Source organism: Pithys albifrons, chromosome 1 (assembly GCF_047495875.1).
Source record: "Pithys albifrons albifrons isolate INPA30051 chromosome 1, PitAlb_v1, whole genome shotgun sequence".
Classification (NCBI taxonomy): Eukaryota; Metazoa; Chordata; class Aves; order Passeriformes; family Thamnophilidae; genus Pithys; species Pithys albifrons.
The window spans coordinates 80,603,892-80,617,453 of NC_092458.1; the positions used below are offsets into that span (position 1 = coordinate 80,603,892).

The 13,562-nt window shown below is 36.4% G+C and overlaps 1 protein-coding gene across 22 annotated transcripts in view; it reads right to left on the reverse strand.

Moving 5' to 3' along the window:
- The window catches only part of DLG2 (discs large MAGUK scaffold protein 2), a 1,023,852-nt gene that overhangs the window by 223,699 nt on the left and 786,591 nt on the right, over positions 1-13,562 (reverse strand). For all 22 annotated transcript variants that reach the window (XM_071556365.1, XM_071556356.1, XM_071556345.1 and 19 more), the window contains one exon: positions 7,271-7,427. In XM_071556365.1, coding sequence (XP_071412466.1) covers positions 7,271-7,427 — 157 coding nt within the window. The remainder of the gene's footprint in view (positions 1-7,270; positions 7,428-13,562) is intronic.

Here is a 13,562-nt window from a genome sequence, read left to right on the forward strand (position 1 = left end):
TCTCCACCAAAAAGTTTCATGAATGTTTAGTCAGTTTGGATGAGATCTATTTCAATAAAGGGAATCGTGCCAAATTCTCTATAATCAGTGAAAAGAAATATAAAAATTTTTATAGCAAAATAGTCGCTTGACCCATGTAAAATGTCTATTCTGGGACAAGGTAAATTGTACTCAGAAGTGACTACATCTTTCTGTTAGTTACAGAGGGGCCTAAAGGGTTATATACTGTGTGTTTCCCAACATGAGCAAAGTCTGAATTTAGATTAATCTATTATAAGCTGCTAGGGAGCACACTCTATATGTCCTTATAGTTGGTGTCATCCCATTAACATATGCCAAAACATGTGCTCTCAGCTTCTTTTCTCTCTACAGAGTTTCTTTTTACAGATCTGTCACATGTATCACCTACTATTCATTATTGATCCTTTGGATATGTTTAGCAACACATTCTTGCTTGATTTTCAATTCTACTTCAGATTCTACTTCTTTAAAATTAGAGTCTAGGCAGGTGCATTGATCTACCCCTTTGAATCACTGCACTGATTCTATACTAACATTCTCAATATATACCATATATAAGTGTTCTATGCCTTACTACAAAACTAGTTAACATAGTGAACATATTAAGTATGATTAATGTTAAAAATGTTACCAGAGACTTTATAGGCAATTACAGATAAAGGCCATAGAATTTGACAGACTGTCCTATGACAGAGGACAGAATCATACAGCACTCAATCACCACAGGGAAGTAAGCATCCTAAGGATATGGTCAGTGCCTCTGCAAATAATACTGCAAAGGGAGTATGTGTTACAATCCTAACACCATTACACAACAGTGTCAGACTGATCCTCCATGGAGAAAAGATTACAGGTCCCATAGAGATGTTTATGTTTCAAACATTTTCCAAGCCAGCTGCATTTTGGAAAAAAGAAAGTCTGAGAAGGAAAACCAAATGGTATTTGCCTTTTTTCTTAGTTTCGTAACTATGCAACAAAATGGACTCTTTGCCCTAAGTAGTTTTATGTTTTTGTCATGCACAAAAAATTTTTAAATTATAAAGCTAAAAGCTTTTCTGCAGCAAAGTAAGAGAAGTCAATCTGAAAGTCAAATATAACTGTAGCAAATGTAAACCAAAAATATTTGCTATAAATAAGCACAGAGTCCTCACACTCTATCCTGCCCTACAGAGACATATTTTGGAGTAGAAATTGAAGAATGTTCTGTTTTTTCAAATGTATATTGTATTTTTGCTACATCTGTGGGTAAGAAGGTGGATAGAAGTTGTGTGGGAGGAACTAAGTAGAAACAAGTGTTTAAACTGTTCATAAGGGACAGCAAACATGTCACAAAAAAAAATGACAACAGGAACATGCACAGACACAAGAGAAAATCTGATCAATATAAGAGAACACCTTCCCTCTACAAGGGAAAACCATGTATAAAAGACCAGAGATAACACGAGATGCTGAACTACTGGTGTTGCAAACTATGCATATATAATGGCACCTACCAGTCACAGAAAACCCCACAGACTATCTCCTCTAGCCCTTTCCCAATCCATAGTTATTTCATTCTCAGAAAGTTGCAATGGAAAAAAGATAGTGTCCTTCCCCATATATGCATCACCCTGATACTATACTAGATCAGCAGGAAAAACACACAGAATGGCTTGGCTAACTCCATTCATCTGTTTCAGGTTAGATGAGAGGGGAAGTGGAAGTATTATGGGAGCCTTATGTGTCTGTTTGAGGTGCAGCTTGTTCTTTTCCTGCTCCTTCCTGTTGTTGAGCAACTGACCTTCAGAAAACTTGTTTTATTCCCTTAACAATAAAACCTGTGGATGCATTGCTTGGGAGCAGTCATCTTGCTCCAGAGCAAGCAGTCTACTTTTTCTCTTTATTCTACTTTTCAGGCTACGAGTCACGCTGCATCCAGGCATTGTGAACCACAAGGCATAAAGCATTTCTACAGGAGAATGAAATAAAACTGATACTGCTTTTTATGGTCCACAATTTTTATTTTACTTTTATTTGCCATTAAGCAAGCCCAATGCTAGCTGAAAAAGCAAATACATATTAAAAAGGTATACACACATGAAATGTGAGATTCAGTTTAAGACATCTAAATACAGATATGAATGCATGTGGTGTTTAACCCTAAAAGTCAATACAGGTGATAAAGCTTCCAGAGCAATTCAGCTCGAGCTACGCAGCTCACAGTTGGCCAGCCAAACTGTTCTCTAGCCTCCATTGACTTTAATGGCAACCGGACACTCAGCAAACATGTAAATGCCTAAATTTAAGTATCTTAATCTGAGGTTTAATCTTGTCCAAAGACACAAAATTCAGTCATTTCAAAAGTTAAGACTCAAATGCTAGTCCTTGCTGTCAATGCCTTATGGCTATTATTTCACCTTAATTCTCTCATTTGCATACAATTTCAACTTGATGCAGTCTCATGGAAAATTATAAACTGTTTAAAGAGAAATGTCAGCATAGGAATTCAAGGACCAATATGCACTAATTATTTTTTGTGGACATGTAAATCTGAACTTTGCTGCTGATTTTGCATGTGTAAATCAGTTCTCTGTGCTTTAGGTCCTGTACCTACTGGTAAAGTTTCCCACTTACCACTGGAAGTGCTTTGAAAGATTTAGTTTTAGACACCTAAAAGAAGGTGTTATGTTTTATCATGATTTTAATTTGAGATTGTAAGGCAAAAAATGATGTGGCAATTTCTTTGAGAACAATCATATTGCTCCTCCTGCCTCCCCAGGAATTTCCCCTAAAAATTGTAATGTATTCACTATGTACCTTTTTCCTAAAGTTTTAAGATCAGCTTTCTCTCAGGCTGTATGGCCATTTTATGCATATGGCTCATGAAAATAATTTGTTCTCATGCAGGTGATTTTAACTAACCAACACTGGATTCCCATTCCTGTTTTAATAGGCACAACATTCCTCAGCATTGGAATTGGAACTTAAAATTGCAAGAATGGCATCAAGGAACATTACATTTTATTTTTATTGAAGACTACATTTTCCTAACAGATGGAGAACTTGGGGTTAGATCTGAGTTCAAGCAGCCTCTTAGTCTAGACTTGGCCCAGACTTCTAAAATGATTGTAAATAAATCATTTAACACACTGGTACCTCATTTTCACTGCTCCAAAATGAAATAAATTCTTTCATTGATATTCTGAAATATTTCCTTTGGATTATAAACATCTGAGATGAAAGGTAATTGGTGTGTACACAGCACATAGTAAATCAAGGATTGAGTCAATTAGAATTCAAAATGCTACTTCATAATAGTTACAATATACTTAATAGAGGAAAATACTATAGGGAGAGATATATTCTGTTATAGTGATGACCCTACACTGGTGATGCATGTGTTACTACTTTTTAATGACATCCAGAAATGAGAAGGAAAATGTCTAGTTTGGTGGAATTATAGCCAGAAAAAAACCCGGCATTTAAAAAAATCCTGCATTTAGGGGAAAACCTCTTTTCTCATAAATGTAGCATTAGAATTCACTTTTGTGCTATTTGAAATGTTTTACTATTCAACACAGAACATTTTCCATTATTTTTCAACTGACCTTCAAGGTTCAGATAGGATCCATTTGGTCTCTCCGCACAGAAACATTGAGAATACCAGCCTATGTTTTGAGATAAGTTTTAAACATTTCCAATCAATTAACTGAAAATGGAAAAAAACAATTTTTGCTGCTTTTTTCTAACGTTTTAGCCAGTTTCCAAAAGCAGACCGCTGTCTTTACTGATCCTGGGGTGCCACCTGGTGGCATTTGGGAAAAATAAATTCAAATTTCACTCATTCATGGGGCCAAGGCTGCAGCCCCAACCTTTCCCAGTACCCCTGGGGGTCTGTAGGCTTGGACCCATCCCTGTGACATCCTGGCAGTCAGGCAGAAGGGGAGGCAGAGGTTATGGGATTTTCCCAAGCCTTGTAGGCTGAATCTGGGACTATATATACATCCAGTGTGTCACTCAAATGCAATGCATAGAAGAGCACACCTTGTTTGGTCTCACTCATGGATTTGTAGTCTATTTTAGGTATTTTTATAGGTATGTTCCCAAAGGTAAGCATACACAGCTCTCAACCAGTCAACACTTTGCTGTATTTGCAGCACAGGCATGAATTAAGAAAGTGCTGTAATCCTCATTGTCACCCTTGGGAGACTGAGGCTTAAAAAAGGAAGCACCTTGCCTAAGGTCACACAGAAGGACATTGGGTAAATCATTGGATATAGTTTGGGTTAGAAGGGTCCTTTAAAGGTCATGTAGTCAAGTTTCCCTACAATGGCCAGGGACAACAAAAGCAATGAAAGAAGTGGCATTCTGAAAGAGAATAAATATTAGAGGGATTGGCCAGAAAGCAGATCACAGCAGGTTTTAAAAACATATAAAATATCACAGTATAACTCTTGTGGTTTCACTGCAATTCTGCAATACCAGTCTTATGAGAAATTAAATTCAGATCTCTAAAGTTTAAATCACTTACTATGGTTCCTGTCTGAAAGAAACTTAACCAAGCTTCAGTTAATTAGAAATAACAGCTTTAAGGGTACTATTTGTTCTTGTAAATCAGATTTGTCATGTTTTGACAAACTAATGGGAAAACTATTTCTGTAGGGAAATGAACGTTTCTGAGAGATGAGACAAGAAGGAACAAACAGAGAGAAACAGATCTTTTTTTTGTGCAGTCCTTATGAAATTAAGATGTCTGGGACCCTTCACTAGAAAATGGTATAAGATTAATGAACTCTAAATGGAGCCTGTGCATGAAACTGGTTTTGGTTGAATATGGAAAAATGGATCCATAGTAGTTATTTGTGACTAAATAAGTAACAAGGGCCTGACTGGGTGATTGCCTCAGGATATGTACACAGTCTAATTTAGTAATAATTTCCATCCCTCTCTGCTCAATGAACAAATAAACAACTCTTCCATGACAAGTAAATGATGATACAATACTGCTAACATTAATTAGAACTTATGGAAAACATCACTATGAAACAGACAAAAATCAGAATTAAAAATTCAAGTGCTGCTGTATTGTACAGTGCTAAATATATCCTGCTTAAAAGTAAAGGAAAATGAAATTTTAAATTTGTATTTGAACTTCTGGATTTCTGAATACAATGTACCGTAAAAGGCTTTGATCTCAGTCCTCTGTCAGTCTGTCCTATTTTGCTGTATCTAACCAAAGAAAAATAGATTGCATAATTGTCCTAAAGAAATTTCCATGTTTATTCCTTGGGTTTCTTGTCTGCTCTTCTTGGCACAGGCCTTTGACTTCCTTATTTCTTCATATTGATAACTTTATAAGAGTCTATTTTGGTCTTCTTGCAGTTCCCTACAACATTTCTACTTAGAGAGCTCTTTAAGGCACTGTTGGCAGGACAGAGGTAAAAGTGAAAGAATGATGGGGAGAATGGTAGATTGGTTCAAGTGACCTTGCAGCTGGGAATGCCACGGCCTAGAGAATAATAGTGTGGGAAACTCCATATATTATGCCTACTGCTGTTCATCTTCTGTCTGTTTTGAGATGTAGAATTTCTGTGTAAAGATAGTGTAGGTGTTTCGAGAGACTTGGATGTACTCTCACGGATGTGCGTGAGCTCCCTGTTTTGGGAGAGAGAAGACTAAAGCTCAGAGATCATAAAAAAGCACAGGGGAGATCACAGCATGATGATAAACTACAAGTGTACAGGCCCTTGATAAATTGGTGCAAACAGCAGGCTCACTGTCTGCTAGGATGGACTGAGCCTAACAGCGCCTGCGTTCCCACTTTTTTTGTCTCCACCTGGGTGTTGCTTCTCCAGTTAGTGAAGTAATGAAATAAAAGCACTCTTTGCATTTCAGCTATGGTTTCATGGTTGTTCTGGCTGCCTGCCTGTGTCAACTCACACAGGTACCTAAACTTCTTTCACTTGCTCTTTATCATTTTCTCTTACAGCACTTCTAGGGAACTAAGGTCTGGATAAAACACACTATTATGATGCTCACAATGTCAGATTCCTGCCTCTCTTTATTGGTAAGTGACCAGATTTTCTATGTATTGGAAAACAGCTCCAGGCACCTTTTTACATCAAAACTTTGACAGGTAGATGGTAAATTCCCTCTTCACAGAACAGGCCAAGTTAAGTCTTAGCAATGTAAGAAAACCTTTCTTATGAATTTAAACATTGATGAGAAAAGTGCTGCATAACCACATCACTAACCACCCAGGCTAAAGTCATCTTCCCCCCTTACTATAACTAAAGTGCAGCCAAGGATGCAGGATTCACAGTGATAGAAAGTATGAAACAAGAAGGTAGTGTGACACTGCAGCCTAGTGGGTCCATCACTCATGTGGGATAAGTAATTCCCATGTTGCAGCTCTTTGCGTTAAGGCTACTGATGTGCTATGCATGAAACAGTCACAACTATATTAATTTGAGATAGTGTGTTTGTTTGTTTTTCTGTAAGGCTGAATAATGTGAATGGATATCTAACTAGATTTTCAAGGCTTCCATTGTCATTCAAAATCCTTTACTTTCATATTGTTTCAGTCAGATGTTCAATTACTTGACAGAGGCTAAAACAAAAATGTTCTGGTTTTTCAATGAATGGTATCATATACACATGAAAGAAAAATCAAAAAGATTTTTTGAGACCAAATATGCAAAATATAACCTCAGGCTATGAAGCCTTTTATCCACTAAAATTTGCAAAAGAATTTCAGAGGAATCATCAAATTCATTAGAGGCACAGAGATAATTAACATAACCTAATTAATCGCCTTCTTGTATCAAGCTGCCTGCTAAGCAGTTCAGTGCACACTAGATGGCAGCCCCAGTACAGATGATTTCGTCATACTGCTTGTTCTCCTCCAAGAAAAGCCAAAATTGAGAAATATCTTTGGACTCAGTAGTGCGTTTTGGGAAAAATGGCACTGGACAGTTGGCCACGCTGGGAGCTGCTTAGGTCTGCACTGCGCTTAGGTTCTTTTGGCAGCATCACCATACTGGGCGTAGCATTAAGTAGTGAAAAGTCTCATTCTGAGCTAAGTGCAAGCAACACTATTAAAAAATGCTATAAAACCCAAGAGGAAAATAACCAAAACATTCAGGAAAAAACTTTTTGCAGCTTGGATTTCACAATATGTGAACAAAAAAGATTGCTTTGTGTGTCTGTGCAGTATAGACAAAGAACAAGATGAAGCAGTTGGGCAGGAAAGCCCAAGAGAAATACTCACAGATAAAATTTGATCTCCTCTCTGTAGTTCTCCACTGAGATCCGCAGGCCCACCTGCGAGGATGAAAGACACGAAAATGCCTTCCCCGTCTTCACCGCCCACAATGTTGAAACCAAGTCCTGTGGAGCCCTTATGCAGGATGATTTTTCGAGGTTCTCTGTACAGAAACAAAATGATGATGTTTATCCATTTAAACACCTTACTGTTTTCATTTTTCATAGCATCTTAAGCATACTATATTTTGCTTAGGACACTGTGGCTTGTTATTGCCTAATGAAACCATTTTAACAAATGATACAGATCTGTTAACTGGTGAACAGATGAGGCAGGAATCAACCAGCATTATTTTATTTTTTTCCCTCATGGTTGAATCCAAACATCTCTATTAATTTAAGCCCATTGGAGCTATCTTCACTATGTTAAGTGACACATTTATTAAAAGGAAAAACAAAACACTGAATGTATTTAATAATCTAATTTATACCAATACTACATAAAAAAGTAGAATCAATCTTTATATGGTACCTTTCTTATTTTAAGTTCCAGTCTTGCTTTTGAAACAAATGAACAAAGAAAAAAACTTAAAACTCCAGGTGAAGCAATGGCAGTTATATTTGGTCCTGACATATTTGGAGCAAGTAACAATAATATGATCAAGCTAATACAGCAGAATCTCATTAAAACTCCATTCTGACATTATCAGGAGGAGCTTGTAAGTGTAAAGTCACACTACAGCTTTATCACTGAAGCATCCCAAGGGATACCTGCTTTTGCTATCTGCATTAAAAGAATTACTAATTATGATAGAAATCAATAAATAATAATAGGTACATCTCATACAGGACTTTTTAATCTGTAAATTGAAAATATGCCCCAAAGGATATAAACAGAACGTATACTTTACTGATGGGAAAAGTCATGTCCAGAAGGAGATAACTTTCCTAAGCAATCAATCCTCGACAAAGGGTCCCAAATATTCTTTTCCCCATCTCTACATACAAGGCCTCAGATTTGCCTCTCCCGTGGATACACCAGCACACAAAACCCCTATATACATACACCTGTTATATTTATTGGTACTTACCCCATTTAAAACCTAACAACTTAATTTTCAGAAAAAGAGTAAATGCTGTTATATTAATATGTGTAAATTTTAAGCCCAGCCCTGCAACTGCTCCCAAACATACACACGTCTATGACTCCTCACAGAGAAAAATGGTATTCTATTCATTCTTTATTTTTACAAATAAAAATTACCAGCAACACAAACACACACCATATTACGCAACATTCCACAGAACGGTTCTTGTATAAAAGATTAAATATTTCCTTCATACTATATAGCAGTCCTACATCACAAAAATGGCTTTTTCATTTCCATTTTGCTTTTAAAGAAAAGAACAAAAAAAAAAAGGAGAGAAGTGATTAATCAAGGCAAGCCTTATTTGATGCAAGTTAAGTCTTATGGCTGTATTCATGGGGACTTTATCTTAACATGATAATTCTGGAATCAGCAGGCATTTGTTCATCTTTTCCCAGTGCTAATGTCCAAACTGTATCCCCAAGTTGATCATGATCCTGAAATAACATATCAACTTTCTGAAACATTAACCTGAAACATAATATTTTTAAAAGAAAAGACTAAAGCAAAGTATTAGTCCTACTCTGTTGGTCCTTCATTTAAATTTTTTAACATTGTAAAATAAGAAAACAACCTTTTAAGAATGCAGTTGTGAGAAAAAGATATATTATCTTGAGTTTGTATATTCTTGAAGTATTTTTAACAATCAGAAAATAAAGGCAGGGTTTCTTTTCTTTTGGATCCTGGCTGTTGATTTGCCTTGTAGCAACTTCTTCAGCACCTTCTTAACTATGCGCAGAGTAGACATAATGTGATCCAGATCTAGGAAGTCTAAACAGGTTTTTAATTAGAAGTGTGGCCTGGGGCTTGGAGCAGAACTAGGACAGTAAGCTGAAAGCATGGTTTCTCTTCCTTGCTTAGCCCATGTGCTATTGAGTGATCTTGGCAAGTCATTTGTTCTTTCCCAGCTTCAATTTCCTCATCTACAAAATGATGGTGTGACACTTGTAATCTTTGTATCCTACATATCAGAAATACTTTGCAAGAGCTGAGCTACTGCCATTTATTATTTATCTGAATATTGAGGAAAAAGAGGCAACAAAGTCAAACCAATATATTTATTTACATGCTCTGCTGGTGAGAAATCAGAAGAGATCTTGTTCAAAATGAAACTGAGCATTTTCACATATGACAGGCAGCCTGGATCAGATAGTTGAAAGCCAGTGCTATGGGCAAAACTAGGTCAATACAACTGGGTATCTACTGAATAGTGAGATGTGCAGCTCAACAAAATGTTGGCCCAGTTATTAATCACTGTCTCCAATCAAGTCAGCAGATTTATGCTTAAAATGCTGCCAGTGCTGTTTTATAATTTTGGCCTTTTGACAGCAAAATTCACATTCTGCTCTTGGAAGATTATGTTCAGAGGAAGTTCAAACAATAACGGGGAAATGTCAGAAGCCATGATTAGAATGCAATGGGTTTCAGCTCCTGCTCTTCTGCCTAATCAGGTCATTTTGGTCATGACTCAGATTTGCCTGTATAGAAGCTGACCATCCATAACATGTCTTCCTATTGCTTTCCTGTCTGAGTATCCTGCAGGATCTGAAAGGTGAACTGAAGAACACAAAAATGTAGTTGTAATCATTGTAACAATAACCTTTATCCATGACTGTACTGCAAAAACTATAGGAAGTAGAATGTAGATGCCAATTCACCTTAATATCATAACTAAGTTTTAAAAATATGTAATTATTCCTGCTTGAATAGCATACTTAGTACGAAAATCAAAAAGAAATACTTATGATGATAAAAAAAGAATACAAATTGATATAAAACTTACGAAGTAGGAAAAAAAATTCTTAAGCAAAGAAACTACAATGCCAGCAGCAACCCAGGTGATCTTTTGAGTAATGCAGAAATTAGTTATCTGCCAATGCTTTAGCAACACTCACTGAAAAAAAAGCTGAGTTTTTTTTTAGTAATGATGAGATGTTACATATTTTATTGCCCAGTATAAAAATTTACAGTTAATTCTAAATATGATGTTTAAGGAGGTCTAAGAACAGGTGCTCCAATTGTTCTTGAATATGTGGGAAGCAACATTAGAAAAAACACCTTTGCCTCTATTAAAAACTGTTATGAGTATAGTTCTAATACAAGTGAGACAAAATGCAGACAAATGCTGTAAAGGGCCTAATGGAATCAAACACCTAAAGATGACATGTGGATGGGAGAGTAAGAATTGACAGAAAAGTAACTCAAACATGAATGATGTTTTCTTGCAGTAAATGCACTCAGTAAGAATGCGCAGTGTCTGCAAAATACAGCATCTAAGGCCAGGGTAATTTCAAGGCAACTTACATAAAATGAGGGTAGTTGGGCACTAGAACAGGCTCCCCAGGGAAGTGGTCATGGCACAAAGTCTGCCAAAGTTCAAGAAATGTTTGGACAACACCCTCAGACACATGGTTCGATCTGTGGAGTTGTCCTGTGCAGGGCCAGGAGTCGTACTCTGGGGGCCCCTTGCAACTCAGGATATTCTGATTCTACGAAAATCTTTTATTTGGAGACAATAGATGGCACTCTGTAGCTACCCTGGAAGAAGGAACAGTCTGATATCCAGTGTTTCTGAACTGCATGTTTCTGCCTCCAGCTTCAACTACTTATCCCATTTACAATTTCTTCTGTGACAAATACGACTGAAGGTAAGTTTCTAGGTGCTAACAAAATGTACTAGTTCTTTAATTCTGTGTGTGCATGTTTTATATCCTCCTGCAGCTTTGTACCAAATACAAACAGAGAAGAGCAGCAGGGGAAATCAAGCAGAAATTTGAAAGGATTGTGAGATGAAAACATTCCTGGAGTGATAGAAGGCAACAGAAGGAAAGTAAAATAAAAAAAAGAAGATAAGAAAGAAAGAAAAGCAAAGAAAAGAGAGACAGTGCATCTGTAACAGAGAACAAGGAAGGAATTAAAAAGGTAGGAAAATAAGAAAGGAAGATTCACATTAATAGAGCCAAGAGCAAAGGTGCAAATAAAGTGCTGCAATCCACACAAATTTACAGGCCAAGAAATCAATGGCAGAATCAATTTGGATGGACTTGGTTATATGCTTCAGGGAATGCATCAGATCAGATTCTGTAAAACACATTATAAATTGCAGGCCTGATATAAGAGCAAAGCATTACTAAATTAATATTTGAAACCAATAAGTAGTAACAAGCCAGAGCAGGTAAAACTTCAACACTAAAGAAAATTTATTTTGTCATAAAAATGCAATTACCAAAAAATAAATTAAAGTGCAGCATTTTCCTTCGTAACAAGTTTTGTGCATGTTTGATTAATTTGTTCATTATCTTGAAAACAGCAAGTACTTTTTGTTTACTACATTTGAACAGAGTATTTGGTTTGATCAGTTCACTTTTTAACAAATAAAAAATGACAAGATAAAAAATGTGAGTATCCTTATCATTATTCTATGGATTGGAATCCATAGTAATTATAGACTTTATTTAAGAGATTAAAACTGGACTGATAAATGAAGGGGAAGAGCTTTCTAAAAACAAGTAATTCTTATAGTAATTAACTGAAAGAAACCCCATGTTTAATTTGCTTATTTTGTGCTGCTGGCTATATTAAAGAATAGAGTCAGTTTTAGTATTCATCTCACACTGGCACAGCTCTGTCTTTCTGTTTCTTTTGCACCATCTATAAAATTGGAGGGCTGACATGATTTTGTGCTTTCTGAAACATCTACAGAAACACTAAGCACACTGGGTGCTTTCAAATACCAGACCCAAGAGACTTCAGTTATATACAATCAATGAGGTATCCCAAATCTGCAGAGACTTAAAAATACGGCTTTGATCTTGCTTTGTGTGCAGGTTTTTGTTGTTTTGGTTGGATTTTATTTGGCTGGGTTTTTTTGTTTTTTTGGTTGGTTGGTTGGTTGGTTTGGTTGTTTTTTTGTTTTATGTTGTTTTGTTTTTTCTGTTGGTTGTCTTTTTTCATTTTTTTTCAAATATGTTGTTTTCTTCACAAAAGATGAAAGTTGAAAGCATGCATACATTCAGGTACATGTTGATTTGATGTTACAGTAACACATGTCACAGAAAGCCCAAAAGAATATTTATTTTCTTACTGCTTCTGCTAGGGGATCAATAGATGACAAAACCTCTGAGCAAAGCACTACACATATATAATGCAAAAAACACCATCCCAGCTACTTAAAGTAGCAAATAGCAGGAGGGAGAATTGAAGTCGTGACAAGTTGTATTAGTTGGTCAAAGTCACACATTAATAGTAAATTGGGGGAAGAGCATGCAGTGATAGTAGAAGGTGTAATGGCTTTAAACTGAAGCAGGGTAGATTTAGATTAGATATTAGAAAGATAATCTTTACTGTGATGGTGGCAAGGCACTGGAACAGATTACTCAGAGAAGTTATGCAAGTGTTCAAGGCCAGATTGGATGGGGTTTTGATCAACCTGGTCTAGTGCAAGGTGTCCCTGTTCATAGCAGGGGGGGCTGGAACTAGATGATCTTCAAAGTCCCTTCCAAACCAAATCATTCTGTGATTCTATGAAAAAAATCACCCCAAATTTAAGGAATCAAAGCTCTTTCTCATGAGCAGTATGATGTTTGACGTCTGACAATTCATTGTGTGGACACTAAGCTACCTTAGAGTCATTTTGCTAATCAAGCCATTTCTTTATTAGAACAACACTTCTCATTTTCCTCTCACGCTTTAAAAAAAATCCAATAAATACCTGCATGCTTATTTCTGGAAATCAAAGGACATTCATAATGGAAGGACCTAAAAAGGTAGTTCAAACAGAGATCATTCTTCTTCACAGCATTTACCACAGGAAGCTTGAATGGACAGAGTATATGCCAGTGTGTGTGGTGTTTTAAAATCTGATTAATAACACAGAAGAGAATACAAAATCTGAAGTAGTTGAAGGCTTGGAATATACGCACACAACTTTTTAAAAACACCGAGTTCTGGTGAAACCAAGCTTTTGTTTCATACCTTCTACAACTCTGCTTCACACAATCAGACAAAAATGCATCTGTATTGCTCTCATCTCCTGTCTCATTGCAATATCTCTTGTATTACATCTTGGCTTTTACTCTTCCCCTTGTTATTTCCCTCTCAGGCTTGGCAAAATCTTTTCACTATGATGTGAAAAGCTCTACCCCTTGCCTT